Source organism: Anopheles ziemanni, chromosome 3, assembly GCF_943734765.1.
Source record: "Anopheles ziemanni chromosome 3, idAnoZiCoDA_A2_x.2, whole genome shotgun sequence".
Taxonomy (NCBI): Eukaryota; Metazoa; Arthropoda; class Insecta; order Diptera; family Culicidae; genus Anopheles; species Anopheles ziemanni.
The window spans coordinates 67107971-67133609 of NC_080706.1; the positions used below are offsets into that span (position 1 = coordinate 67107971).

The 25639-nt window shown below is 43.4% G+C and overlaps 3 protein-coding genes across 3 annotated transcripts in view; 2 read left to right on the plus strand and 1 right to left on the minus strand.

The window, feature by feature from the left end:
• Positions 1 to 1086, plus strand: part of LOC131287053 (actin, muscle-type A2-like) — a 1203-nt gene extending 117 nt beyond the window's left edge. Inside the window, exons 1-2 of the mRNA XM_058316069.1 lie at positions 1 to 811; positions 881 to 1086. The exon at positions 1 to 811 is cut by the window's left edge and continues 117 nt beyond it. Coding sequence (XP_058172052.1) covers positions 1 to 811; positions 881 to 1086 — 1017 coding nt within the window. The remainder of the gene's footprint in view (positions 812 to 880) is intronic.
• Positions 1087 to 5047: 3961 nt separating this feature from the next.
• On the plus strand, positions 5048 to 7157 carry LOC131285308 (phospholipase B1, membrane-associated-like). The gene is made up of 4 exons (XM_058314163.1): positions 5048 to 5616; positions 5699 to 5827; positions 6442 to 6603; positions 6683 to 7157. Exons 1-4 carry the CDS (start codon positions 5048 to 5050, stop codon positions 7155 to 7157), a joined length of 1335 nt encoding a protein of 444 aa, XP_058170146.1.
• A 277-nt stretch (positions 7158 to 7434) lies between these two features.
• Positions 7435 to 12245, minus strand: LOC131288017 (pro-resilin-like). Its single transcript, XM_058317114.1, has 2 exons — positions 12228 to 12245; positions 7435 to 8529 (listed from the first exon to the last, which is right to left on the minus strand). Exons 1-2 carry the CDS (start codon positions 12243 to 12245, stop codon positions 7435 to 7437), a joined length of 1113 nt encoding a protein of 370 aa, XP_058173097.1.
• Between the last annotated feature and the right edge of the window lie 13394 nt (positions 12246 to 25639).

Below are 25639 nucleotides of genomic sequence, written 5' to 3' on the forward strand. Positions count from 1 at the left end.
CCGCGCCACCAGGGAGTGATGGTGGGCATGGGACAGAAGGACTCGTACGTCGGTGATGAGGCCCAGTCCAAGCGTGGTATCCTCACCCTGAAGTATCCGATCGAGCACGGTATCATCACCAACTGGGATGATATGGAGAAGATCTGGCATCACACCTTCTACAATGAGCTGCGCGTTGCCCCGGAGGAGCACCCAGTCCTGCTGACAGAGGCCCCTCTGAACCCGAAGGCTAACCGCGAACGTATGGCGCAGATCATGTTCGAGACCTTCAACTCCCCAGCTGTGTACGTCGCCATCCAGGCCGTGTTGTCGTTGTACGCCTCCGGTCGTACCACCGGTATTGTGTCGGATTCGGGAGACGGTGTTTCCCACACCGTTCCAATCTTTGAAGGTTACGCTCTGCCCCATGCCATCCTCCGTCTCGATATGGCTGGTCGCGATCTTACCGACTACCTGATGAAGATCCTGACCGAGCGTGGTTATGCCTTCACTACCACGGCCGAGCGTGAAATCGTCCGTGACATCAAGGAGAAGCTGTGCTACGTCGCTCTGGACTTTGACCAGGAAATGGGAACTGCTGCTACGTCCTCTTCGCTGGAAAAGTCGTACGAGCTCCCTGATGGTCAGGTCATCACCATCGGCAACGAGCGTTTCCGCTGCCCGGAGGCTCTCTTCCAGCCCTCGTTCTTGGGTATGGAAACTGCTGGTGTCCATGAGACCGTCTACAGCGCGATCATGCGCTGCGATGTCGATATCCGCAAGGACCTGTACGCCAACACCGTCCTGTCCGGTGGCACCACCATGTATCCAGGTATGTGTCATTCAAGATGTTCCAAAATTACCTTTGATTTATGTCTAACATATGGCCTCTCGTTCGTAGGTATTGCCGATCGTATGCAGAAAGAAATCACTGCCCTTGCCCCGTCGACCATCAAGATCAAGATCATCGCTCCCCCAGAGCGCAAGTACTCCGTCTGGATCGGTGGATCCATTCTCGCCTCCCTGTCCACCTTCCAGTCGATGTGGATCTCCAAGCAGGAATACGACGAAGCCGGACCGACCGTTGTCCACCGCAAGTGCTTCTAGGTGATAACGGCTAAAGGGTTTACCTTTATTTGGTGTGATCGAATCCAGGGAACAATGTCATTTATTTTAGGGTTCTTTATTTGTTTGACACATTTTATCTCTCTTTGAAATAATATATAAATAGTTTTTCTAACGAAAGTGTAAGAATGTTTATTCGTCGGTTTGCTCTTTAGTTGGTTTTTTTCAGTGAGATTGTTTTATTCTCTAAGGATAGGAAAGAGTTTTCTGATAGGAAATAGGCTGGATCGTAGGGCTGCTTTACTCAACATTCACGTACGCTTTAAATTCAAAAGAGCAAGAGCAAAAAGTTTGGCTGCATTAGCGTCGAATTGATTAAATATTTAAACGATTGCCAATTGACAAACGCCAGGGAAGCCCGATTGTGATTTATGGTGGAACGTGTGTTTGCATTTTTCCACCCGCATGCCTCCCGCTCCCGGCGGGGAATTCGCAGCCAACCACCTGAACATACATAATTAAGATATTTTATTCACCTCACACAGCCCGCTTTGCCGTTACCTCGCCATTTTGTCAACAGCCAGGATCGCCGGAATGGTGTGAAGATGCGTACGGTGACACACACACAGGTCCGGCACGCGCTCTATTCAAATTAACCGAAGCCAACCGTCTGCCGGTGGAACGCGCTCGATGGTAAAACCCCGTGGCGGCGGTCATGATACAATAATTAATGCTTAATTCGTTGGCGTTATGATGCGGCCAGGTGATTTGTTTGTCCGATGGACACCGCACACACATACCAACATACTGTGGATTGCATAATCGCAATTGGTGGTGAACGGGTTGCGGTAGCGGAGCGGCGGTGGCAGATTGACCGTAAAATGGCCACTCTCTGTAAGTTAGCGGTGGTACGTGCGACTGCGGGTGACCGCAAAGCGATTCGGGCCGCGACGAGGTGATCGGAAACCGAACAATCGATTGTTTTCGTCGGGGCGGGGAAATGGCTTCAGTACACTTGACACTCAGGTAGCGTCAGGATACGTCGAGAAGATAGGAGGATAGGGGGAGACGAAAAGCGAGTGAACGATTTATCGACACGCTGACAATGAAGTGCGCCATCGGGAGACACATCAGGAGCAGCTTTGCCGGAGCGCCACTAGAGGGCGTCGGCGATATAGGCATGTATCCTATTTCGGGGGACTCTTGATAACGCTCATTTATGACGGTTTTCAAGTGCAATGTCGTCGGTGACATTGTAATGCGAAGGATAATGGGTAACTCCTGATGGCCAGCCTCATGTGCTGGACGGACGGAGGCCGATGAGGCGAAGTTTATACCATTCGTTACAATCTGCGTACACCTGCGTTCGAGTTCAATTTTCGCTATCGGGTTTCGATATCGTCGGTGGTTACTAAATCACGCCAAACCAAATAAGGTGGGTCCTGGTCGTTCCCCCTCTCCCAGCATTTAAAACCCTGTGTGGGAGTTTCAGTAGTAGTGGGTGAAAGAGTTTTTAGCGACCGATGCCAAAGAAGAGACCCGACGTGAGTAATGTTATAAAGTATTTAGCTGTATTACGATAGGGCTTGGCCAGTCAGTCGATCGTGCACATTCCTGGCCGACTGGTGCTCCACCTGGTGTTTCAACCTTACCCAAGGGAGCTACAGCTGGGGGTCCCGTGTGTTTTACTTCATTCCTGGCTTTCGTGACTCGGTGTCCCGTTTTGGTGAGTGCGTGCGTATCCTTCCACGTTACAAATAGTGCATCGGTCTGTTGGGGCTCATTTGTGGTCGGAACACTATCGCGTTACCCTGCTAACGTAGGTTGGTGCGGGTGGAAAACACGAAACGAATCACCAACCTCCCGGGAACAAGAATTTGCAAATAGGACCTGCACTTTCCGGAAGGTGAAACTTCATGCGGCCTGGTTGAACGCAAAATGGCTATTTATTCTGTTCGGCTGTCCGCAGTTCGGGCCGACCGAGTGGCATCGGCCAGCGGCGGTACCAGTGTGTGGAATTCATTAACAGGCGAAAGTAAATATCACAACTTCAGCATAATGCAGCCAATCGATTCCGTTGTTGCAGTGGCCCCGGTTCGGTTCACCTGCGCCAACCTTTATCCTGCACTTGTCCGTGATAAAAAGGACCAACGATCGAATTCGTTTTATGTTCGCGTGTGTGTGTGGGTGTATGTATGCGTGTACTTTGATTAATGGTGACTGCGTTAATTATTTCGTTTCCTTCTAGCACCGAACGGGGTTGTGTGTTTGTCCTCTCGACAACCACGTGTGGGTGCCTAAGCGCACCGTTTTTGTGGTATTAATTAAATTAAATGTGAGATGTTGTTTACCCAGCGCTGTTGCCACTAGAGGGCACCGGGAATCGCGGGTACGTGAAACGAGGAAAAGTTCAACGTGGAAAATGTAAAAGTATGCGGTCCGGCGGGGAAAGCGATTCTCTAAATAGCTAACGATAGAAAGTGATCGATAAAAGTGCGCGCTGGTCTGCTGGAATTCTTGTTTGCCTCTAAACCACACGTGCGCGTCGGTGTGAATTATTTCATTCGCTTCAATTAATTTAAAATTAACACTGAAGTGCGTTTTAATTTATTTTGGTTTGTTTTTGAACGAAAACAAATCAATTATTTGTCTTGCTGGCTGGGTCCGTTTGCAAATGATAGGTTTAGAAGATTTAATTACATCTTTTTGTTTTGTCCCACTTGAACGAAATGATTTGAAATCGTTTTCGAGTGCTGTTTGGTACTATTTATTTATAAAATGTTTAATTTTCTTTTTTTTACATTAGAAAACAATTTCATAGCATTGCTCCTGAAGTTTTAAATGGTAAAAATATTGTTCATCTTGCATATTTGTGTTGATTTTTGAATACATTTTTCTTGAAATTAAAAATCAAAAGCCAGTAACATTAATAAAAATTGCTAATACAGCGAAAAAAACCAATATGAACATTAAATGAATAGAGAAGAACATAATAAAACTAAAAATGTTTATGGATTTTAAATAAGGGCCAATTCATATTCATGAGTAAGAACAACTTTAATATGCATTAACTCAAGGAGTTTCATACACGCTTTGAATTGGTTCTTCTTGAAACAGCGCTTTCCAATCCAAACAATTATTAGTGAAAAATGTGGAAGTTTGATAAAAACGCAATCATCTTACATGGCTGGACGATAAGGCAAGAAATGAAAACGGTGTTTTCTGGAATCTGAATAATTTTGTATGATTCAATTGATTTTTCTGGAGCTCATCACCGAATGGAGTGGAGCAACGCTGGCAGAGCCAATCGGTGGCTTCTGTATCGTGAAATCAGCGTGAATATACAAAACTATCAATTGCATTCACGTCCGTTCGATCTGGTTGTGCAGCAAACCAAATCCACTTAACCAATGGTGCCGCACGTGATCGTGGGTTGGAGCCGGGCGCGCATTTTACGGCCAAAACGTGGGCTGGATGCACCGGCGGGTCTGCTCGAGTGCAACTGCATCGGCAGACCCTGGGTGAACGTCGACAAATTTCGTCAAACCCTCCCCCAAAATGCGGCGCACGTTCGAAACGTTTTCCAAATTTCTGTGCTAAATATTTCACCCGGGCTTTCGTTGCGTTTGTGTTTGGTTTCATGAAATGCGGGAGGGTTTGTCGAAGGTGAGGTTTTTCGTTTCCACGTGTTCGATGCCGTTATGTAGTTCGGGCTTTAATTTGGGAGAGGTATTTTTTTCGTTACTTCGTACACTTTTTTCCGATTTCATCGACACAGTACGTAATCCATTTACCGAGAACGGATATGCTGCCTCCTATTGATTTCGATCGTCCTTGCAGAATTGCGTGACTGCGGGGGAGTTTCACGTGGAATCAATTGAAGGAATTTGAATATTTCAATTTAACTTTCCCCTTTTCTCGACAGCTTTAGCAAGAGGAAGAACGGATCAAAACTGCTGAACAAATCGATTCGTTGGTGACTGGAATCGGTCCGGAAAAAAACATGCATCCCTACAAGTCGACGCTTTTGCTTATATTGTGTACATTATCCGCTGTCCCTCTGCATCGGCCGGCCGATGGAATGCTTTTGGGACCTCCGGTTTACAACCGGATCAGTCGCGAACGGGGCAATATTCTGAAGAATATCACCGGGACGCAGGAGTACGAGAACCACATCGTAACCAGCCGACTAGATGCGTCGGAACCGGTCCGTATGATGTATCGCGGAATTCGCGAGGTGTACAACCGGCTGCTGGGACCGACGGGGATGCGTGACGAGGGGGTGTCACTGCAGGCGCGGGTACCTCCTAATGTGCCATTCCCATGCGATGTCCGGGGCTATCGGAGTGCGAAACCGCCGACCAGCGTCCATCAGCTCCGGCCGGGAGACTTCGATGTGGTCGCCGCCTTGGGCGACTCGCTGACCAGCGCAACCGGAGCGAATTCGCGCGTGTTCTGGGAACTGCTGATCGACAACCGGGGACTTTCGTGGTGCATCGGAGGGCAGGGCACCTGGAGGACGCATCTAACGCTGCCGAATATTCTGAAAGAGTTTAATCCACGACTTTTCGGGTAGGACAACTATCCACATGGACGGATGGAGTGAACTGATTCATTCGAGCTCTTCAACAAATTTATTTTTGAATATTTTCAGATACTCTTTTGCAGACTCCTACAATGTGCACCTTCCCTCACAGTTCAATGTGGCGGAAATTATAGCAACTACTAGCGATATGCCATACAACGCGGCGTCGTTGGTGGAGAGGATGAAGTCGGACCCACGGTATGAATATTACTTCCTTTTTCTTATCTGTATTACTTTGGAACAAGCATGAAAGTTTATTGAATACATCTTCAAAACGAGCAATGAATTAAAATCAGTGCTACACCAAATATTGTTGATGTTGTTTTCTGATGATTTTGTTGATGGAAAAGAGACGGTTTGTTGGATTTGGGAATCAACATTTTTAAATTTAAAATAGCTGATGTTGAGTTTAAGAAAATGTTAATATAAGTACTTGAAAGTGTTAAAAACCCTTATATGGATAATCGCTGCAACAAAACTAACTTTTTATCTAAAAAATAAGGTGTTGGAGTGAACAAAAAATTCTTACAATCTGAAACATCAATTTAGTAAATTGGAGTTCAATTTTTATTCTGAATCAGGAAAATAGTATTTAATTTGTAGGATACAAATAGTAAAACTGAAGCTGCAAATTTTTATTCTTCATATGATTACAATATGTGCAATAGTTTAGTTTAAAAATGTATTTTAACCTAACCACTCCTTGCAGTTTATTTCTTTTACGTATTATTAACGATATTTTGGAACATTTTACTCGTTTAATCTACTTCTCAAATCATCATAAACTATCGCTTCCATCTTTCGAATTGTAGTGTAAATTGGCATAAACACTGGAAACTGCTAACAATCATGATTGGCGGGAACGACTTCTGTTCGGACGTTTGCTACCAAACGAACGCCACCGAGTGGATTAACCGGGACCAGGAAAAGTATCTCTTGACAACCTTGCACTACCTCAAGAAGACGATGTCAAGGTGAGGAAACCAAAATCACAAACGATGGCTGGGAGATTCTTTATTCGTTTCCACTCCAACTTTTTTTCTGCTTTTCCAGAACGTTAGTGAATCTGGTTCCATCTCCGCTGATCAATCTGTCGTTTTCGATCGATAAGGTGCAGGCGCCGCTAACGTGCCAATTCGTGCGGCCCATCGAGTGCTCCTGTCTGTACGGGCCCAAGTACTCGGCAAACCGGAACCTCTACCGGTCGCTGGAACGCCGGTTCGTGCAGATAATGGAGCGCGTCAGTCATCGGCCGGAGTTTCACAGCGACGACTTCACGGTCGTCTACCAGCCGTTCTACCGGGATGCGAGCATTTTCTACCGGCGGGACGGCAAGCCCGACCTGTCGGTGATGGCCATCGACTGCGTGCACCTCAGCCAGAAGGGACACGCCGTATCGGCGAACGGGCTGTGGAACAACATGCTGGAACCGACGCGCCACAAGACGACCGTACTGAGGGAACTGTTCGAGGACTTTAAGTGCCCAACGCCCCACAACCCGTACATACAGACCTACTATAATAGCTAGGAATAAAAAAGGAACTGTGACGATATTTTTTTATAAAACATTTTTTATTATTACATTTTTATCGTACATTTTTGTCTGTACAAATAATCAACAAATATAGTTGCAAAACATTAAGAAAACAATATTGAGTAAATGAGAGAATGTGTGCAACTTATTCTACTTCCACTCAACGATGGGCGATGGAACTGACTTAGATGACATCGTCCCCCCCTGAAGAGGGGACGATTTTAAGATAATGAGCGGTGGTGCTGGTGATGAAGCTGGTGAGGATGAAAGCTTAGTGATGGTGCGGCGGACCATAGACGGGACGCGGTGGTCCGTACGAGGAGGATGGCGCGCGGTAGGAGGTGAGGGAGTGTAGGCTCAGTCCGTGCGACGGTCGGTGCGAATGCGAGGACGAGCCGAACGAGGGAACGCCGTACGAGGACGACGGAATGGCTACGAACGATGGTCCGGACGAGTGAGACGATGAGTAGGAACCACCCGAGCCGTGAGATGAGTAGGAAGAGCCGTGCGACGATAGAGATGGGGCTCCGTAGGAGGAGGATGGTGCCGAGTAGTGGGAGGAGACGGAAGGAGCACCGTACGAGGAGGACGGTGCTGAGTAGTGCGAGGAGACGGAAGGTACACCGTACGAGGAGGACGGTGCTGAGTAGTGCGAAGAGACGGACGGTGCACCGTATGAGGAGGACGGCGCAGAGTAGTGAGAAGAGACAGAGGGAGCAGAGTAGTGAGAGGAGACAGATGGAGCAGAGTAGTGAGATGAAACGGATGGAGCAGAGTACGATGAGTAGGATGAGCCACCCGAGGAGTAGCCGTGAGATGGAGTGAACGACGAGTGAGACGAGTACGATGGTGCCGAGTAGGACGAGGAGGATCCGTGCGATGAGTAGGACGGAGCGGAGTACGACGAGTAGGAAGGACCGTGCGACGCCTTGTAGTACTCGGCGACCTGGATTCCTTGCTGCACGTGTCCGAGTTCGATGCCGGTCGCCTTGCCGTATCCATGGCCGGAGGAGTAGGATGGGACGCCGTACACGGGCGACGGTGGTCCGTACGAGCTCGAAGGTGCACCATACGAAGAGGAGAGGGAACCGTGGCCAGCGTAGCCACCGCCGCCGCCATGCGATCCAGAGTTCTCGTGCTCCAGCAGCGCTTCCTTCACCTTGTGCAGCAGGCTGTGGTCGACGTGCAGACCCTCGGATGTCTGATGACCTGGGCTGACAGCGACGTAACCACCATCGTCATATCCGCCTCCGGTGCTATGGCCGTGACCGTGACCGCCGCCTCCGCCGGAGTAAGAGTAACCTCCGCTCAAGACCGGCGGCTCGCAGGTTACGAAGGACGCGGTCGCTGAGACCAGCAGGAAGATCTATAAAAATAAGGAGAAAAATGGATTAGGTCAAATTTTCTCAACAAATTAAATTTTGGCTAAAACATGAAGACTTTATGTTTTAGGAGAACTTTAGGCTCTCATAGTCTTACAAATAAAGCGAGTTCTATGATATCGTAATTAAACTTGTTAAGATTCTATTACAGACCGTCTAAGAGAAAGAGTGACGCTCATCACAAGAGACGCGTACATATAGTATATGTGGAAGGGATGGCTGTGGTAATCTGCACCCCTGAGGCAAAAGGCACCTTATCCAACTTCTTCGGTAATTGAGTGAAATTGATCAAATGCTCTGTGAGTTTGGTAGCTCTAGATCAACAGAAACGTGAAATAAAAGCAAAACAAGAACACCACCGGTTCCTCGGATATATTCTTATGTAGTTTTGCTTGCCAATCTGCTAAGGAATAAATAGTACAAAAATACACAGTTGATTAGAATCAGAGATTCTGTTGATTAGCTGCAGTTCACCAGGATCACATAATCACTAGTAAAAGTAATTTAAAACTCAATAGCTTTCCTTAAGGAGTGTGTATTACCCCAGGAACCGCTAATACTACTTGCACCTTAAATAGACACTTCTAAAGCGATGAATAACAAATTTCACGTTGCTGTGGATAATTTGAATTTACAAGTGCCAGTTTAGTATTCAGTAGGCTTTTGACAGTTCAAATCGGTTGTCAGAAAACGATAACACAATCTAAATATCCGACTTTGAATGGTTACTGCTGCATTGTGCAGTGTACTTTCAAGTATTGAAATTTATTCAACGGGCATAAGAGTCTCTCTACTTGAAGTATCTTGATGCCTGATGTTTGTTGCCACCCTTCGAGCTGACTGATTATTTAAGGCTGCCTTATCTCTTGACATCTCTTCAAAACTGGTAGAAATTATCACGTCCCAGCACGTCTGACTCAACACTTGCTGGCTCCAGTGCGGTAATTGAAGTGCACTATGACATTTATGTTTTTCGTCGTGTCAAAAGAAACCGAAATCACGTTGTTTATGTACTTTCATTCCAATAAAGGCACACTTCCGACACATGGGACAAATGTTATTTGCATTTCTGAAGAGAATGTACCCGGCGGGTGATAGCTGATCTTACGTGTTCGATGGTATAGGCCATGCCCACATCTGACAATTCACCCATTTCACGCGGTACTTTGGATTTCGCGTTTATGGAAAGTGAAATGGCGCCCTGTTTTGGACCGGTTTGGACCAACTACAAACCCACGCGAACCCCCGGCCGGAACGATTATCCAGCCCATTCCTGGGACCACTCATATCTGGCGCTGGGACTCAAGCTGCCCCGGGGCCATCGAGGAGGTTGCGCAATCCCGGGATCGTTTCGCCTCCCATGGTCGGGAAATCGGAAGAAGGTGAACCCGAGGAAGACTCAAACTCCTTTCTCCTGCGGTGTAATGTTCCGAACCCCGGGTATAGGCCGGTTTTAGCTGCAGCTTAAAAAAAGGTAGAAAAGGCGTCCACCCGGTTACGGTGTCGTGTTTTTTCGGTGCAGATGAGAGGGAGCGCACTTACTTTTAATCAAGATTAACCACCGTTCCTCGGTGCCAGAGTGGCCCTTCACGGTTGGCTACACGAGTACAATATCGTGCAATAAGGTTAAGTTTGATGCACGCATCATCATCATCATCTTCATCTTCATCTTCATCACCATCAACATTCCGTACCGGCCGCATGAGCTATCGAAAAGTAATGTTTAACGAACTTCAGCCGAACCAAATTCCGGTTTGCTGTGTTTTGCGGCAGCCAGTGAAAGGTAAGGGAAGAAATTGTGCTCCCCAGGATTAATGAACAATCGGGCGTTTCGGAACGGACGACCAAATCGTTGTGACATAAGCGGTGGTCCGATTTTGCATGCCAGAGGAAAACGCCAACTTTCCGGAGAGGAAATCGAAAGTGCGACTGGAGTGTGGAGCATTGCCGGCAATCCAATGATGACCGGTTGGTTCCGTAAGACGTTAGGTTGGGAGAGGTCCGAAATGATGCAATGTACGTGGTGCAACATTGTTGCACCAGGTGTCGAGTGTGTGAGTGTTGGTGGGCGCAAGAAGAAAGTTGCAATTGCACCACAGTGATGCTGGATTACGTCTATGCGAGCTGATAAGTAGAGCCTAGGAGGTGCGAGTCGTTCCGTTAACGTGCAATTAGTGCTATTATGAAAGGTTATTTTGGGAACCTTTCCTTTCCGCGAGGGACGGTACTATCTTTATCTATCGATCGACTTCATGAGTTAAGTGTTTTTTTTAGCCTGTACAATTTTTATATTTTACCGCGACTTTTACGTCTCAAGATATAACACATAAACAATGAGAAAACCTTGAGATAGCGTCTTTCAGACCATCGATAATTTACGATAGAATTCCATAGTTAAAGAACATAAACTGTTTTACGAATAATAAAAATCGTAACAGCTTTACTTCTATCAAATTCTTGTTTAAGTTTATATTAAAAAGAATATACTTTGAAAAATTAAGTAACCAATTAGAAGGCTAAGAATAATACTATTTTATATCTTGAAGAGTCAGAAACCAACGAGAAAAAACATGAAAATTATTGAGTGTCTTTCTATAATTAGTAAAGCAAATTCATAAGGATTGATAAATTTAAAAAAATGTTACAAATGAATGATTCAATGGAAATAATTTTTCAAAAGATTAAGTAGTTGATTAGAAAGCTAAGAATAACACTGCTTTACAGCTTGAAGTATCAGAAACCAATGAGAAAAAATATGAAACTTATTGAGTATATTTTTATAAGCAACTAAAAAATCCATAAAGATTGATAACTTTCAAAACTGAAATCAATGAATGATTCAATGGAAATAACTTATCATCCTTTTTCTGCCATGGACAAAAAAGTGTACTGAATAATTTAATGTTTTTTTTTCCAAATCATGTTTCTGCTTCTCTACACCGTACGAAACAACAAACAAATCCCTTCATTTGAACTCTCTCACAGCTAGTTCCGGTTCAGTCGTTCCGGCTGATATCATCCGCGCGGTTCGTTTTATGGCTCGAGCCTTATTTTCTGTCCATTTTAATGCCGCGCGTCGTCGTCACTTTCTTTGCTTCCTAATTACATCCCGTACGACGGGGGATAAACCGTCCAAAACAACCTTGAGTGACTCTTTTCATCCCCCTCGACCTCGGTACCAATGACACACCGCTTGATGTTGCGCACATTAGAAGAGCATTGCAAGTGTGTCTTCTTTGTCACCGGGTGAAGTTGGACGGGAAAAGCGTTCGGAAACCGAAATCGGAACAAAAAACCAACCACGATCGCAACCTTCGCTTGCGTCATACCGATCGAGCCGATTTTGTTACCCCGCACGAGCAGTTTGTTACCGCGTTCGATCAGAGTTGTTGATCACTTTCACTTTGAAATGTTTTTGTAAGGGCGAGCAGGATTTTTTTTCGTGTGTCTTTGATCAGGTCCCGTTCGGGGCGCGGAGCTTCCGGGCGACGGGTTTTACCGGTTCCGGTTGGTTTCGTGTTTGCAAGTTTTGTTTGCGAATCTTCACTGCCGGAAAACAAAAAACCAAAACTGCCGAATTTTCTTAAACTGTCTGTTCCGTTCAGGTTTGTGCACTTTTCTTCACATCCTTGCCGTCTCCAAACTTCGGTTCAGGGTTCACTATCCGACCCGCAACACTTACCGCACCGAATCGGTTCATTTTTCCGCTTCTCTTTGTTGGCTTTCTTTTAGGCAACACCGAGTTCGGCTTGCGTGCGTGTGTGACGATGGGTTTAAATCGGAAAATGCGGCGAAAACTCGATGGACCCAACGTGTGCCGGCTGCTGCGAGTCTGCACGGGAACACTGCACTGCGATCACTGATGGTTTGCTGGCTGCGGACAATCTCTTTTATACAAACGCCGGCAAGCAGAGCTTTTTTTCCTCTTCTCCGGTCGCTCTGTTTTCTGTTTCTCCATTTCGATGGAGAGGAAGACGACAAGAAAAAAGCGCGACCCGTCTTGCATGATCTTGAGCCATGGGGTGTTGGGTGGTTTATCTCGCCTTCTCTTTGCAGGCACCGGACCTGAAGGTAGCGTCATGAACGGCAAAGGAGGGCAAATGAATCGATCCGCGAGTTCCCCCCTGGGACCCTTTCCGGAAGGTTGGAATCTGCAGAAGCTTCAGCCGCCCGTTGGAAAGGTAGCACAATCAGCAGCATAATCCGTGTACCTTAACAACAGGTCTTTCACTTCGACTCCTGGGGGAAGGCGCTTTTCGCCCTTTTCGGCCTTTTCGACGTGTCGCTACAAAACCAGCTGGAGTTTTCGGGTCCTTGGGAACGGCATTCGGCAAGTGTATGGAAAATTCGTTTTATTTTTGGACGATCAAGCGGGTCGTAACAGACATCATAACCGCGCTGCCCGATATCTCCCTTGGGTGCGTGGAAATCTTTCCATTCGAGCTTCCCTTCTGCGGTGGTTTATTTCCCACTCCCAGTCGGTCGCCGAGTAATCCTTCACGCATTGCGTAACGCGCAAGGAGATGCAGCGTGGATGAGATTGATGAAAGATGAACTATTCCGCCGAGTGGCGGGTGAGCGGTACGACATTTGCCTGCGCCGTTAACCGGCACGAATGGCTTTGCTGTCATTTTCGGACCAGATGCGAATGTTTTACACTAGTTGGTCGAGTTATTTACGGTCCGATCGCATTGATATGAGATGCGTAATTGACATTTACTGGCGATCTTTTATTTTTTTCCCCTCGCGTCATTTTACCGACAATTGGAAAGCAATTGTGGTACCTCCAATGGTACGACATGTCATCGCGCGTGCTTGTCCGAATTTATGTTGTTACGTTTTACCAAGGCGAACGAGCCGGTGGGATGTCGTAGGATGATATTTTGCATTTTGCCGTAGAACAACGGGAGTTTTCGTTTTTGTTTGCCCCGAATGACCTTTCGTGCGATAAACTGTCCGAAAGCGTTTGTGTTTCGAGCGGCATCGTGAACATTGGGATGATTTTAATTGGCAAAAAGATTTGCTTGTATCGTTTTAGTAGTTTGTCATTACTTAATGTGGGACCTTGGTAACGAACAAGCTAATGAGTGTACTCATTTATTTGCAAAAAAGTAGATCAATTCATGCATAAGAAGACAATATTGAAGCTACAGTAACAAACGGTATTAGAAGAATTTTTTGAAGATGAAAATACAATTTTAGTAAAAACATAAATTTCATTTTTAAATCCATTTTCCGTAAATTCTATAAAGAAGTACAATACTATGAGAGTTTGCAAAAATTCAAAATATTACATAACCAAGACGGCAATCATACGTTTTGAATGTATTTTATACGTCCTTTTGTGTTACTTTTGATGTTTGAAGGGGAAAATATTCATGTATTAAACAGGATATGTTAAAAAAAATAAAATAAATAAGTAGATGATAGCACAAACGTACCAGATGATAAAACAAACGTGACAGATGACAAGACAAGTGAGGCAGGTATAAGACAATCACACAGTTAAAGCTAGAAATGATCTTGACATTTTTTAAATTAGTTTTATCATCTTAATTTGCATGAATAACATCTTCGGAAGACAACGTTTGGAGGAACACGTATTAAGACCACTTAAAAAAAGAGTAAAATAACAAAAAAATGTATAAGTATGAGATATGTGAACAAAATGTGTTCGAACATCTAGAATAGAGAATAACTTTTAAATGCAGATATAAAAAATGCATCCACATGTATATTATCCGGTAATAGAAATGCAACAAATTGTGCACAAATTAGGTTGTTTTAGGAATGAAGCAAAACTGTTTTAAAATAAAATGCAGCTTCATAACATGATAAAAATTAAAATGACAAAATCTTCGCTCATCTATGTTGTAATAAGAATGCTTCCTGCGGTGAGGCAATTATGTAACCAACTCCTGACGGTGAGACGGGCTAGACATCATACCGTTGCATTATCCGATCGGACATTCCAAAAAACCACCCCGAAAGCTAATCGTCGTCTTGATTCAACCCTTCGCCGGACATGTCTTGCCCACACAGTGATCTTCCACAATGTCACGGGGAATCATACATCAATCAACCTTACTGGATCACTTGCGGTCGATGGTAGAAAAATGGAGAGACGAGGAGAAAGGGAGAGTGGATCTCGGTGAGGCAGCTAACAAGGGTTTCAAAACCTTCACTATTCATTTTCGGAACACACATTTCGGACTCGCGTCCAACAACGCCGGTGGCGCACAAGATCTTCGTGATGATGGCGGAAATTGACGGCACGGTTTATCGAGTTGTCGATGTTCAGTGGACTTTCGGTTCCAAAAGTGTGCGCTGGGGCACGCGACGCGTGTGGATGCAATGGTTTGTCCCCCCTTGAGTGTGTTGCTATTGTTTTCCGGACCGGCGGAAATCAACAGGTTGTTCCCAAACTGGACGACTACTGGCGAAGATTGTATCATAGGCATACCCACCCAATGCCACGGATCGCGATGCTGTCATAGTAAAACAAATGTGTGATACAATTTTTGAGCGTTGGAAGACGACGGGGTAAAAAAAAATATATCCCGAAATTATATATGTGCTTTGCGGTTGATCGTTCCGTTTGTTGTGGTGAAGGTTTTTTTTTTCATTCGATTACTTCACTTTATTTTGCAGCCTAAGAAAAATCTATTGCATAACACCTTGGCGTGGTTGGGGCACATTCGTGCGAAGAGAAAAAAAAGGAAGGAAAAACCCCCCGCCGGAGAAAGATGAAATGGCTCGCTGGCCCACTGGCTGACTCCCGGGAAGATGAAGTTGACGATGATAAAGTGAAGGGATCTTTAGCTATTTGTAGCGACACGTTTCGGAGTACACGGCTACCAAGGGTTGCTAAAGGTGGATCAAGTTTGGCCAGGGTTCCGAAAGAGCACAGGCCAAACCTTCGAACCAACCCATTTTGTTGTACTGACAATTCTTTCACCTCCGGGACGTCCTTTCTCTAACCTAATCTCCCATTTACTGAGCAGGTTTGGTTGCAGGGTTTAGGATCTGGTTTAGGATGGATTGGCTTTACCGCGTCAAGATTACTGGACGCAAACCCAAGAGGGTCCTAACGCTAGAAATTTTGTAATACAACAAAGTACCTGATCGATCAAAAAGGGAGTTAATACTTCGTTATGCAAGGGACAGGAAAAGGGGGTGAAAATTATGAAAGCAGTCCAACTAGTTGTTCTTCACTTGTTGGTCAGCTGAAAAATTCGCCTGGCAGAAAACAGGTTTATCGAAATGGGATACTTTTGACGTCTACTGTCCATCAACGATCAAGACAGGTGAATTTTACAAAACAAAAGCAATAAGAGCACTCTCTTGAACAATATTTAAATGAACCAAACAAATCCTCACGTACGTAGCGTAGCGTGAGGGGAATCCCGATAGTTTTTTCTTCAATTTTCGATGACATTTGCGCGCGCGTTTGAAGTAGCCACCGTTTGCCGCGGTCATGTAAACAGTGTGTATGGGCTCCGCTGAGATTTAGCCACCAGGATCTGGCGTTGCCCCATGAAAGCATGACGAAGATCCCTTGAAGATGAAAGACCTAGAGATAGAGAGAGAGAAAAAGAAAGAATAAGACAAATGAAAAAGAAATGATTCGCATTTTGCCGTATGATTAAAGACGCAATAAAATGCACATGTTTGTGTTACGATGGTACGGCACTCGATTTGGTACTTTCATTTTCGCTTCCCGCACACTTCATCGATTATCGAACGCAGGCGTCGGAAAGAGAGGCAGGAAGCGAGGCGAGTGTCGCCGAAATTGTGCAATTTTCGGTTAGCCGTTGTGGCGATTCAAATTGGTGTAATTTGGGCTCCAAATAAACAATCTTCTTTTCCTTTCTGAAAGACTATTCGGTTTTCTTTTGTACCATTCAGGTATGGTTTACGAGCATTTTAGTTATTTGTTTTTTAAATTTGTTAATTACATTGTCATCACTTGGTTTTTATTTTACCGGATTTGTTTTTAAAGGCTTGCTATGGTTTAGCTTTTGTAAAGTGATGTGTTTTGCTGTCGCTTATTTTAAACCCCATTTTTGTTCAACCATGTTATAATCTACTATTTCCCGTATTTCAAAGAGGTGTGAATAAATTATCTAGTTTGTGAACGTTCAGACAATTTTTTTTCAAAACTCGTCAAAAATACTAACTATAAAGACACAAAAACAACGTTTTTATAGTTCAGTTATACCTTTAAGTCTTTTGAAATGAATTTTTGCAATGTCTTTTCAAAGTTTTTACTACCAGCTTATTGCATACGGGTTTACTATTCACAACTGGACTTAAAATGGCAATGGGCCAAAATTTCGCCAACGGTTTGTGCGTCCAGTGGACCAACTCTGAAGGCCGATCGAAGAAGACAACAAAGAAAGTCCTTGCAGTTCACTTTATGTAATCCACTAAAATACGGCAGGTTAATGGTGTAGCGCGAACCGATGACTGAAATGCAATCCAGTGCAGAGCATCTTAGCGGAAACATCGAGGAAAAAATGGTCATGTAGTTTTTTCCTCCTCGCCTTATTTCATGATGCAACCAACGTGCTTGACACTGACTCCGAACGGAACGGAACCCGAAGTTGGGCACTAGGGCCGGCGGAAATCGCTGTCCGGCGGAAACCTTCGGCAACCTCGCAATGTGGCGGAGTAACGCACACCGATCGGGCAACGATAATACATCAAGTTCGGATTGAAAGTGAGGGCCAAAAAATAAAAATGAGAGTTAATATCAAGCACATCGGACGGAGTTGATGGAATCTCGGCAAGATGCAGCCCCGAAGGAACGAATTTTCGTGCACACTCTCCTGTTGTTTCTTGCCGCAGCATAATTGCATAATTGTGCATTTCGTTCCGGACTTTCGGCAGATTTTGGTGTGCGCACCTTTTTCTTCCCACCGCCACAGGTGAAAAGCCACATGCGAAAAACACAAAAGGCGAACGCCATTGAAAGTCACACATTTTTCAATCTCGCGAATTCATTTCGATTTTTGCTTTTCTTTCGCGATCGTACCTTCAAGAGGGGGAGGCAGTGCAGGAAATTGGGTGGGTGAGGATTTTTCGCCGGCCGGTCTCGCGCAGGCTTTCCTTCTGCCCCGTGCCCCTCCGCGTCCCGTGCAGTTCGTGCCGCACCACTTCACGCCTTCTCCATTTAGGCTCTCATTAAGACGGTCTTCTTATGGGTGCATGAAGTCTTGAGACGTACGGTTTGCTTCTCGGTGTGTTACCTACTTATAGCAACCGGTCGGTTCGTTGGGTTTGGGGACCATTAGGGCCGTACAAAGCTGCTTGCCGGTGATGCGGTTAATTTTTGTCACACCGGGCCACTTACAGACGGGGAAGTAAATTTACTTAGTGCTTTTTTTTGCTTTTTTCGGGTTGAGTGGGTTAAATCTTTTCATTTTCACCGGTGTGCGGATTTTTTGTTATCGCCGTTCCATCCGCAGCCGGAAAAATTGCTCATTGTTCGCACTTGCATGGCAATAAAACGGTGGCTGTGGTTACACAATCGCGAAAAACGCTACCTTGCAGGTCATACATGTGAATAAGTGAAATTAAAACGGCAGGTGCCGTCTCAATTGGAATTTATGAAAAAGGATTGAACAATATTGCGTAAGGGAAAATATTTGATGAAAAAAAACAAAAAGTTATGAAAAAGTATAAATTACATTCTATGTCATCTAAACAGTCGATCGATAAGCAGATGAAGAATAAGTTTTTTTTTAAATATTTGGAATACGAGTTTTAAAGCCTTCAAAAGGATGAAAGATAATGAGTTGTTTTCACGACAAAAAATAAACATTGAGTACCTAATCTACTTTTTAAAATAACAAAAACATGGTTTATATGTCGTACATTTTTGTCCTTCACTCATCAACTTATACAAATTCATAATAAACATTTTATACAACGTATAATGCTAAAGATTAAAGATCATTCAACAAAATATGGGATAGATATAAGTTTATGTCTATAAGTTTCAAACCTCATCTCGTCAGCAAGCTACGAAATAAATGGGCACACAACAGAAAAAACAATACAAAATAACAAAAAACAAAACCAATAGTGGAAAAATGAAATCAACATCATCCACATATTAACAACCATTAACCATAAAGCCTCTTTATTTGAACAAGATTATGCTACCAGCTTAAATGGCTTTCTGATTGTTATATCGCCATGCGCCCCGCAGTTTTTAGATGATATTGATCTAGGGCTCATTTGCATGACTAATCGAATGGTTTTGAGATTGAAAGAAATGCTTAACCCTTTTAATTCAATCGTCTATACTACCTTCACGTGCTACTGCAATCCATCATAATCTAATAAATGGATACGTGCGTATGGTGGCTGCATATCACACACTCAGTCGATTTGAGAAAACCAATTAGGAAGGGACCCTAAGGGCGTGGAATTGTCGTTACGCAATGCGAATGCATCGAGTGAAATATTTCAAATGTGATTTATAGAGGTGCCAGTAGGCTCGGAGGCTAATGCTCTCCAAATTGGTGATCAAATTTAGTTCAGTGAGGTCACCATCGTCGTAAGGTACCTTTCACCCGAGTTCAGTATAGTTTTCGTGAAGATTTTCATCCATGTACCAACAGCAAAGCGTCTTCGTTGTAAACTAACTCAATTTAAATAGTGATTCCGTGTAACGAAATTACTTTCGGGTACATTGCCCCTTGCAGACTGCAACCCTTGGGATGATCATGTGCATTGCGTAATGCCAACCGTTCGTGGCTGCTCCAAAAGTCGAGCAGTTGAGCCGGCAACAATGGGAATTAGTGCATCATTAAGTCATATCCATCAAGTCTTGCTCGGAGGATATTAAAAAAGGGGATGAAAGAAAAAAAACTTGAAGGCTGAAAGAAACCCGAAAGAGGCCATGAATGGGGTCTGCTGGTAATGGTTGCAAATGGTACAATTGAGTGACAATTCCACGGAGGAAATGGAAAGGTAAAGTGGATTCGTTCCAGCCCTTCCCAGGTAGCAAAAAAAAAAAAAAAAACGGGAACACCGCAGGGTTTGGAAGGGGTTAACACTTGCCGCGTCACGGTGTGCTTTTATGAATGAAACGACACGCGAATGGTGATGGATTTCCTGCTGTGTGGGATAATTTTATTGGCAACATGAGATAACTTTCCACGGGTATATATCGATGTTACACTTTTAGCAAATTTCCATTGGAAAATATGATATTTGACTGATTTGATATAACTGGCAAAATGAAAGAGTATATGAAAAGAACGTTTCGATGTAAAAGCTATGCAATGAGATAAAAAAAATTGAATAGTAGTAATTATCAATGTTTTACATTTAAAACGCTTAGATAACATTACATAACATAAACGTTAGACAACATAAACAATAACGTTAAAACTATTAATTGAGATAGAAACCAATCAAATAGTAGTCAATATTATTTCTTTAAATTCAAAACGTTTCTAGTTATTTAACTTAATGGACATGAAAAATGATCCAAACAGTAAGTGTTATTAAGTTATCATATAATAATAAGATTTGGTATTTGTAAATTGTTTCAAGTTGTTTTTTTTTAGAAAATACATTTCTAGTGTTTTGTTTATCCGATTAGAGTGCCATATTATTTACAATGAATTTTAATTCAATTACTTACAAATAAGTATTGTTTTAATTCCATAAATACAAATTTTAAATTTATGGATGTTTAGTTATTTTGTTTTCGGATGGAGCTTCGTCAGGCCAAGACCGCTCAGCGGTTGTAGCGCCACATAAGTAAGTAAGTAAGTTATTTTGTTACACATATTGAACAATTTGTATTGTATTTTTGTGTATTTTTATTTCGAAAATACTTTACATGCTTTAGTAACATCGACATTCTTTTTCATACGGCTCTGTAGCCAATAAGAATAAAGGGAAAACGTTCCATACTGTCTTATTATACAGCTCAAAACTCTCTTCCTCCTAACGGCAGTGAAAGTTCGACATAAGTTTATCCAGGATCGAACGATACAAACAAAACAAAGTACACTGAATCGTACGGTGTCGTTTGGTTAACCTTTATCTAATCCTTCTAGGGGTTAGGCCTTTCATTGGGTGACCACTAGGCGTGAGGGTGATTTTTCATCCATGCTCTCAGCTGTGGTTTGGATCGAAAAATTCGCGCCGCGCTGATCCCGTCACCGTGCGAGAGCATACCGGTGGCTTCCCATCTGTCCAGCATCGCCGGGTCATGATGATAGGGCCGACGATGATTGTTGCTGATGGCACAAAACCAATTGTTTGCCTAGCCGGGAGAAAGGTGGAACCATTTTTCATCGCATTCAATCCTTTACTTACGTACTACTTCTGTTAGCGGTTTTTTTTCTTCTTCATACTTTTTTTTACAGCTCCACCGCCTCGCTCCGGAACTGGAAACGGTGAGGGGGTAAAATCGTTAACTCACACGCTCGCTTTGGAGCGATGACGACGATGGGCACGTGGTGGACTGAAATGGACACCGTACGGCAGCAACAGCTCGAAAAGGTTACCATGGTGTAGGGTATTAGGATTAGTATTGTTTGTCACCGAACACTAACTAGCCGACCTCCTATGCATACGGTTTGTGTTATCCTGTCCTCTCGACACACGCACACGCACAGACGTAAGTTGTACTGTCATCCCCTGGCATACGACAGATCGTGCCTGTTCCTATTGATTGATTATACAATACACCGATGCCACACCAAAAAATCGAGTTAAATGGGCATTGAGATTGAAAACCAATTGGGGTGCTTCAGCTCAATCAATGTTGTGCTGGTGGGTTTTCATGAGAGGATCGATTTGCTTTTCCTTTTGGCGAAAGGAAAGGTATGCTCGATGATCCACGAAGCATGTTGCTAAATTTTGGCTACAAAAGCTGATGGAAATGCAAGGAGAGCGATTACGCGAGCGAATATATACCGCAGCATTGTGTTGTGCAGTGTTCTGCTATCTTTTTGGCAGGGTCGTTTTCGAGAGGCAAGTGAAATGGTTGATGATTGATATAGATTCGGATAAATATTGACGAGGTTAAGTGCTTGGTTATGAATAGTTCGTGATGATTTTAATTTAGTTTCCATGAATATGATCCGATCGGCTTAAAACTCAACTAAACTGTTATATGTTTTTAATTTTTCTAGTTTCTACATTTTATAACCATCTTCCTTGTGAATAGTTTTGTTTTTAATAAATATTGTATTTATTGAGTACAAATTGCAAATAGCTCTAGAAATAATGATCAATCCGTAAAACTGTGAGGATTTGAGGTTTATTGAGCTACTCTTAATATTTAAAAAAGCAAAATTTACGAGACCGTTTAGTGTTGAAAAAATAAACAAATATTGAATAAAAAAAACAATTCAGAGTTTTATTTTAACTCTCTTCTTAAAAACTAAGAAACAAATAGAATTGTAATATAGATGATAACGAAGAAGCAGAACTCATAATAAGATTTTCAAGAGAAGCTAACCAAACGTCGTAACAAACTACACTGATTGAGCTATTCTTACTACTTGAAAACGAGGCGGTTTAGTGTTGATAAAACAAACAAGTATTGAATAAATAACTATAATATTTGTAAAAAACATAAAACTGTTTTATTGTCTTCATAAAAACTAAGAAACAAATAGAACTGTAGAACAAATAAAAATGAAGAGGTAGAACTCATAATCTCTGATCAGACTTTTTCAACATGTGTTAATCACCATAGTTTATCGAGTTTCTAACATTTTATATTGAAATACTATTGGTAAGCCTTTCTAATGGCAGCATGGCATAAAAATATTAAATTTGTAAAAATATGAACACGTGCTATTATTCCACGTTTTGTGGCAATTTCCGGCAAAAAACATCGCCCGTCGTTTGATCTGAAGATTTCACGCGAATTATTTCACCACGCGATGTTTAATACTGATGCTATGCTTAATGCATACATTCAGGCTGCTTTGTTGATCGTACGTTTCGTACGATCGTCATCCATACGAACAGGAAACGCAATCATTACGGCACAGTCGAGCCTATGACTTGCTAAATCACCCACGAATTATCAATCATTTCCGCCTATCCTCACTTTAAACTAGCGACACCAAAAGCATGACTTCGATTGCCCTTTGATTGGTTCAAACCGTTCCACAAACGACTTCTTTTTGCCTTTTACGCCCGACGGTAATCAACAAGGAAAATATTCATCGATCCTTACGATCGCCGCTGTCGTCAATGTACACGTGCTTACACCAAGTGGTGCAAGGTTAGCTAATTGAGGGGTGGCTGTGTTTTTTTTGGGTCGTTGACCAGATTTCTTCTTCTAGCGGCTGTGTGTCGTGCGTCTAGCGTCTTGTTTGGTTCTTGGTTCAACAAAAAAAACTTACGTTTAGTACTTCGAAACCGGTGGAAGTATATTTGATCGACCGGTTCGCTGGTAGGTGGCAGTGTTCTAGCGAACCTTGGCGATGGTTGATCTACAGTCGATTTTCACATAAAATCACCCCGTTCTCATGTGATAGCGTCCGTCGGTCAGAACAGAAAGGATCGGATTGAAAAAATTGCCTTTACCGGTTGAGTGTCTAGTGGTGTTGAAGGTGAGCGTACAGTTTTACTGTTGTGTTTTAGATTTATTTAATTGGAAAGAGAATTGTGTCCATTCCGTTGTCGTTCTAATGTGTGCCATGTGCTAATTATAAAAACTGTCAATCTTTCGAAACACAAACGTTCGATAAACAAAGAGGAACAGATCAAGGAAATAAAAACAATAAAATTACCAGTGAAACCGGTAAATGGGCAAAAACTAAACAGCAAGATTACGGCAGTTAGCCTTGCCCTTGAAATCCTTGTGCCAATAAGGAACGTGTGGCCCTCATTGGGAAGCTTATTCGTGAACGTTCTGGGAAATGTGGTTACCATTGTGCAAACATTCAGACAGTTCCCTTTTTGCACTGTTACAAATTGTTTTTTCGTCTTAAATTGTAGATAACCGATTTGAATCGTGTTTGACAGCTTTGATATCCTTCACTCTGTTAAGGTCTTTGCGTTTTACCGTGACCTTAACACGTGTTCCAGTGGTGCATAAAGAGATGCATGCAGGGTCTTGGGAACACAAACCCCAAGGAATGTCACATGGGGTGTGACAGCAAGCAAGCATTTCACCCATCAACACCAATCTTTTTCTACTATTGTGGAGTGTGTCAGGGTTTGCTTTCGGGTGCTGCCCCATGCTCGAACCGGTCGTACCGGCCCGCAAATTAATTGGCGAAAAGTGACGGCTAACCTTTGTTTAGTGGAGTTGACCACGCTCAAGATCTAGTTACCAGAAAGTGCTCCGGTTATTATAATGCAAACCGGTTAATGGCAAACGAAACCAAAATGCACTGAACGAGTTTTTTCTCTTCTTGATGTTAGGAATTAGCCGTCAAATTGTGGTTCACAGTGAGAGAGAGGGAGGCTGTTTTGGATCGAACAGTTCGGTGGAATGTTTTGCAAACAACCACCGAGCGCGGCACGCGGGTTGCGAATGTGAATCGAATGGGGAAAAACGCTTCGTGAGCGCTTCGTTGCAGCCACCTTGAACGGGAAGCTGTAGCGGCGCGTAGCTGCAAGGGAAATGCTGGTGCCGTCGAGACGAGGAAGAAGAGGAGGAAGAATACGAAAGAGGGCCAAGACAAAACTATCCGATCTGAAGTTGATTGTCCGGGGCCGGCGGAGCATAGGCTGCAGCATTCAGTAGCACTCGAAACTTGATGCCGATCATACGCGCGCCAAATGCAGCGGGTTTTGCCTTTTGCCCTTCCCGGCAGAGCAAATCGGTGCAGTCGCTTCTCGAACCCAACGTTCTACCCAACGGTACGCAGTGGGGTGTGGTGGTGGGCAAGTAGGAGCGTCTTTACTTTGCCACAGTGAAAAGGCGGAGGGGTTTTTCCACACCCCGTACCCCATACGAGTGTACGTCTTTTGAATGGCGAACGAAGATGGCGCCTAAATGGCCACCTTTCGTGTTTCGTGCAAGTGTCGGTGTGTGAAAATTGTGCGCTCTCGATTACGCACCGTAACGAGTCGTTTCCACACAACGCACAAAGCGCAACATGGTGCGTGCCCTTCGGGTGAAAATGTGCGAGGAAACGTACGGGGCTGCGATTCAAGTTCAATGTTAACTATGTCGTGCGCAAGGCCGATAGTTGTGCGTCAGGCAGCTCTTTGTTATATTCAACGTAATCAAAACCATGTGGGAGAAGCTTCCACTAACAAAAGTAAACAGTTTTCCATAAAAGAGGGACACGTGCTATTAAGTTTGGGAAATATTTCTCTTGCGTTTCCCTTTCTTTCCAAGTGACCAAAGTGAAGCAACCCGGCTGAAAGGGGGAAAACAAATCAACCGCATTAAGCACGCCCGGCGACTCAACTAATGGGAGGCTGTTTTTTTGCGTTTCTGTGTGTGTTTGTGTGTGTTTTCTTCCAAATAGAAGTTTCGTCAATGGTGCTGCACATTTTCCGAAAAAGCGGGTGCAACGTGAAACGTTTGGTGCAACATCTGCTCCATGGAGAGTATTCCAGATCGTTTTCGTGGCATCGATGATGTTTTGTGAAATAGCGGATGTTTACAGTATTAAACATGTGTGCAACAATGAATTATCAAACATAAAACAGTATCGGTTACAAAAGAATAGTTTTAAACATTTGTTTAAGCTAAAATGGCATATCACTGAACTATGCATTATTTTATATTTTAGATTATTATTGTCACTGTTGCTTATTTTATTCCATTAAAATGCTATGGCAACGATGATGTCTAAACTAGGTTCTAGTATTTATTCCATAATTTTGCATCAAAGCTTAGATACTTGTTTACCTGTTGAACTATTTCGGTCGAGAATTATTTAAATCAGTACTTAGATGAAGTTGTTTATTACTTTACTCTGCATTTTTTTATTTTTCAAATTATTTTTACACCTTTTTACTGTTGTTTATCTTATTCAATTAAAGTTCTATGGCAAAGATGATGTCTAAACTAGATTCTAGTTTTTTTCACAATTTTTCATAAAACATTGGATATTTATTTTTCTCTTGAGCTATTCAGGT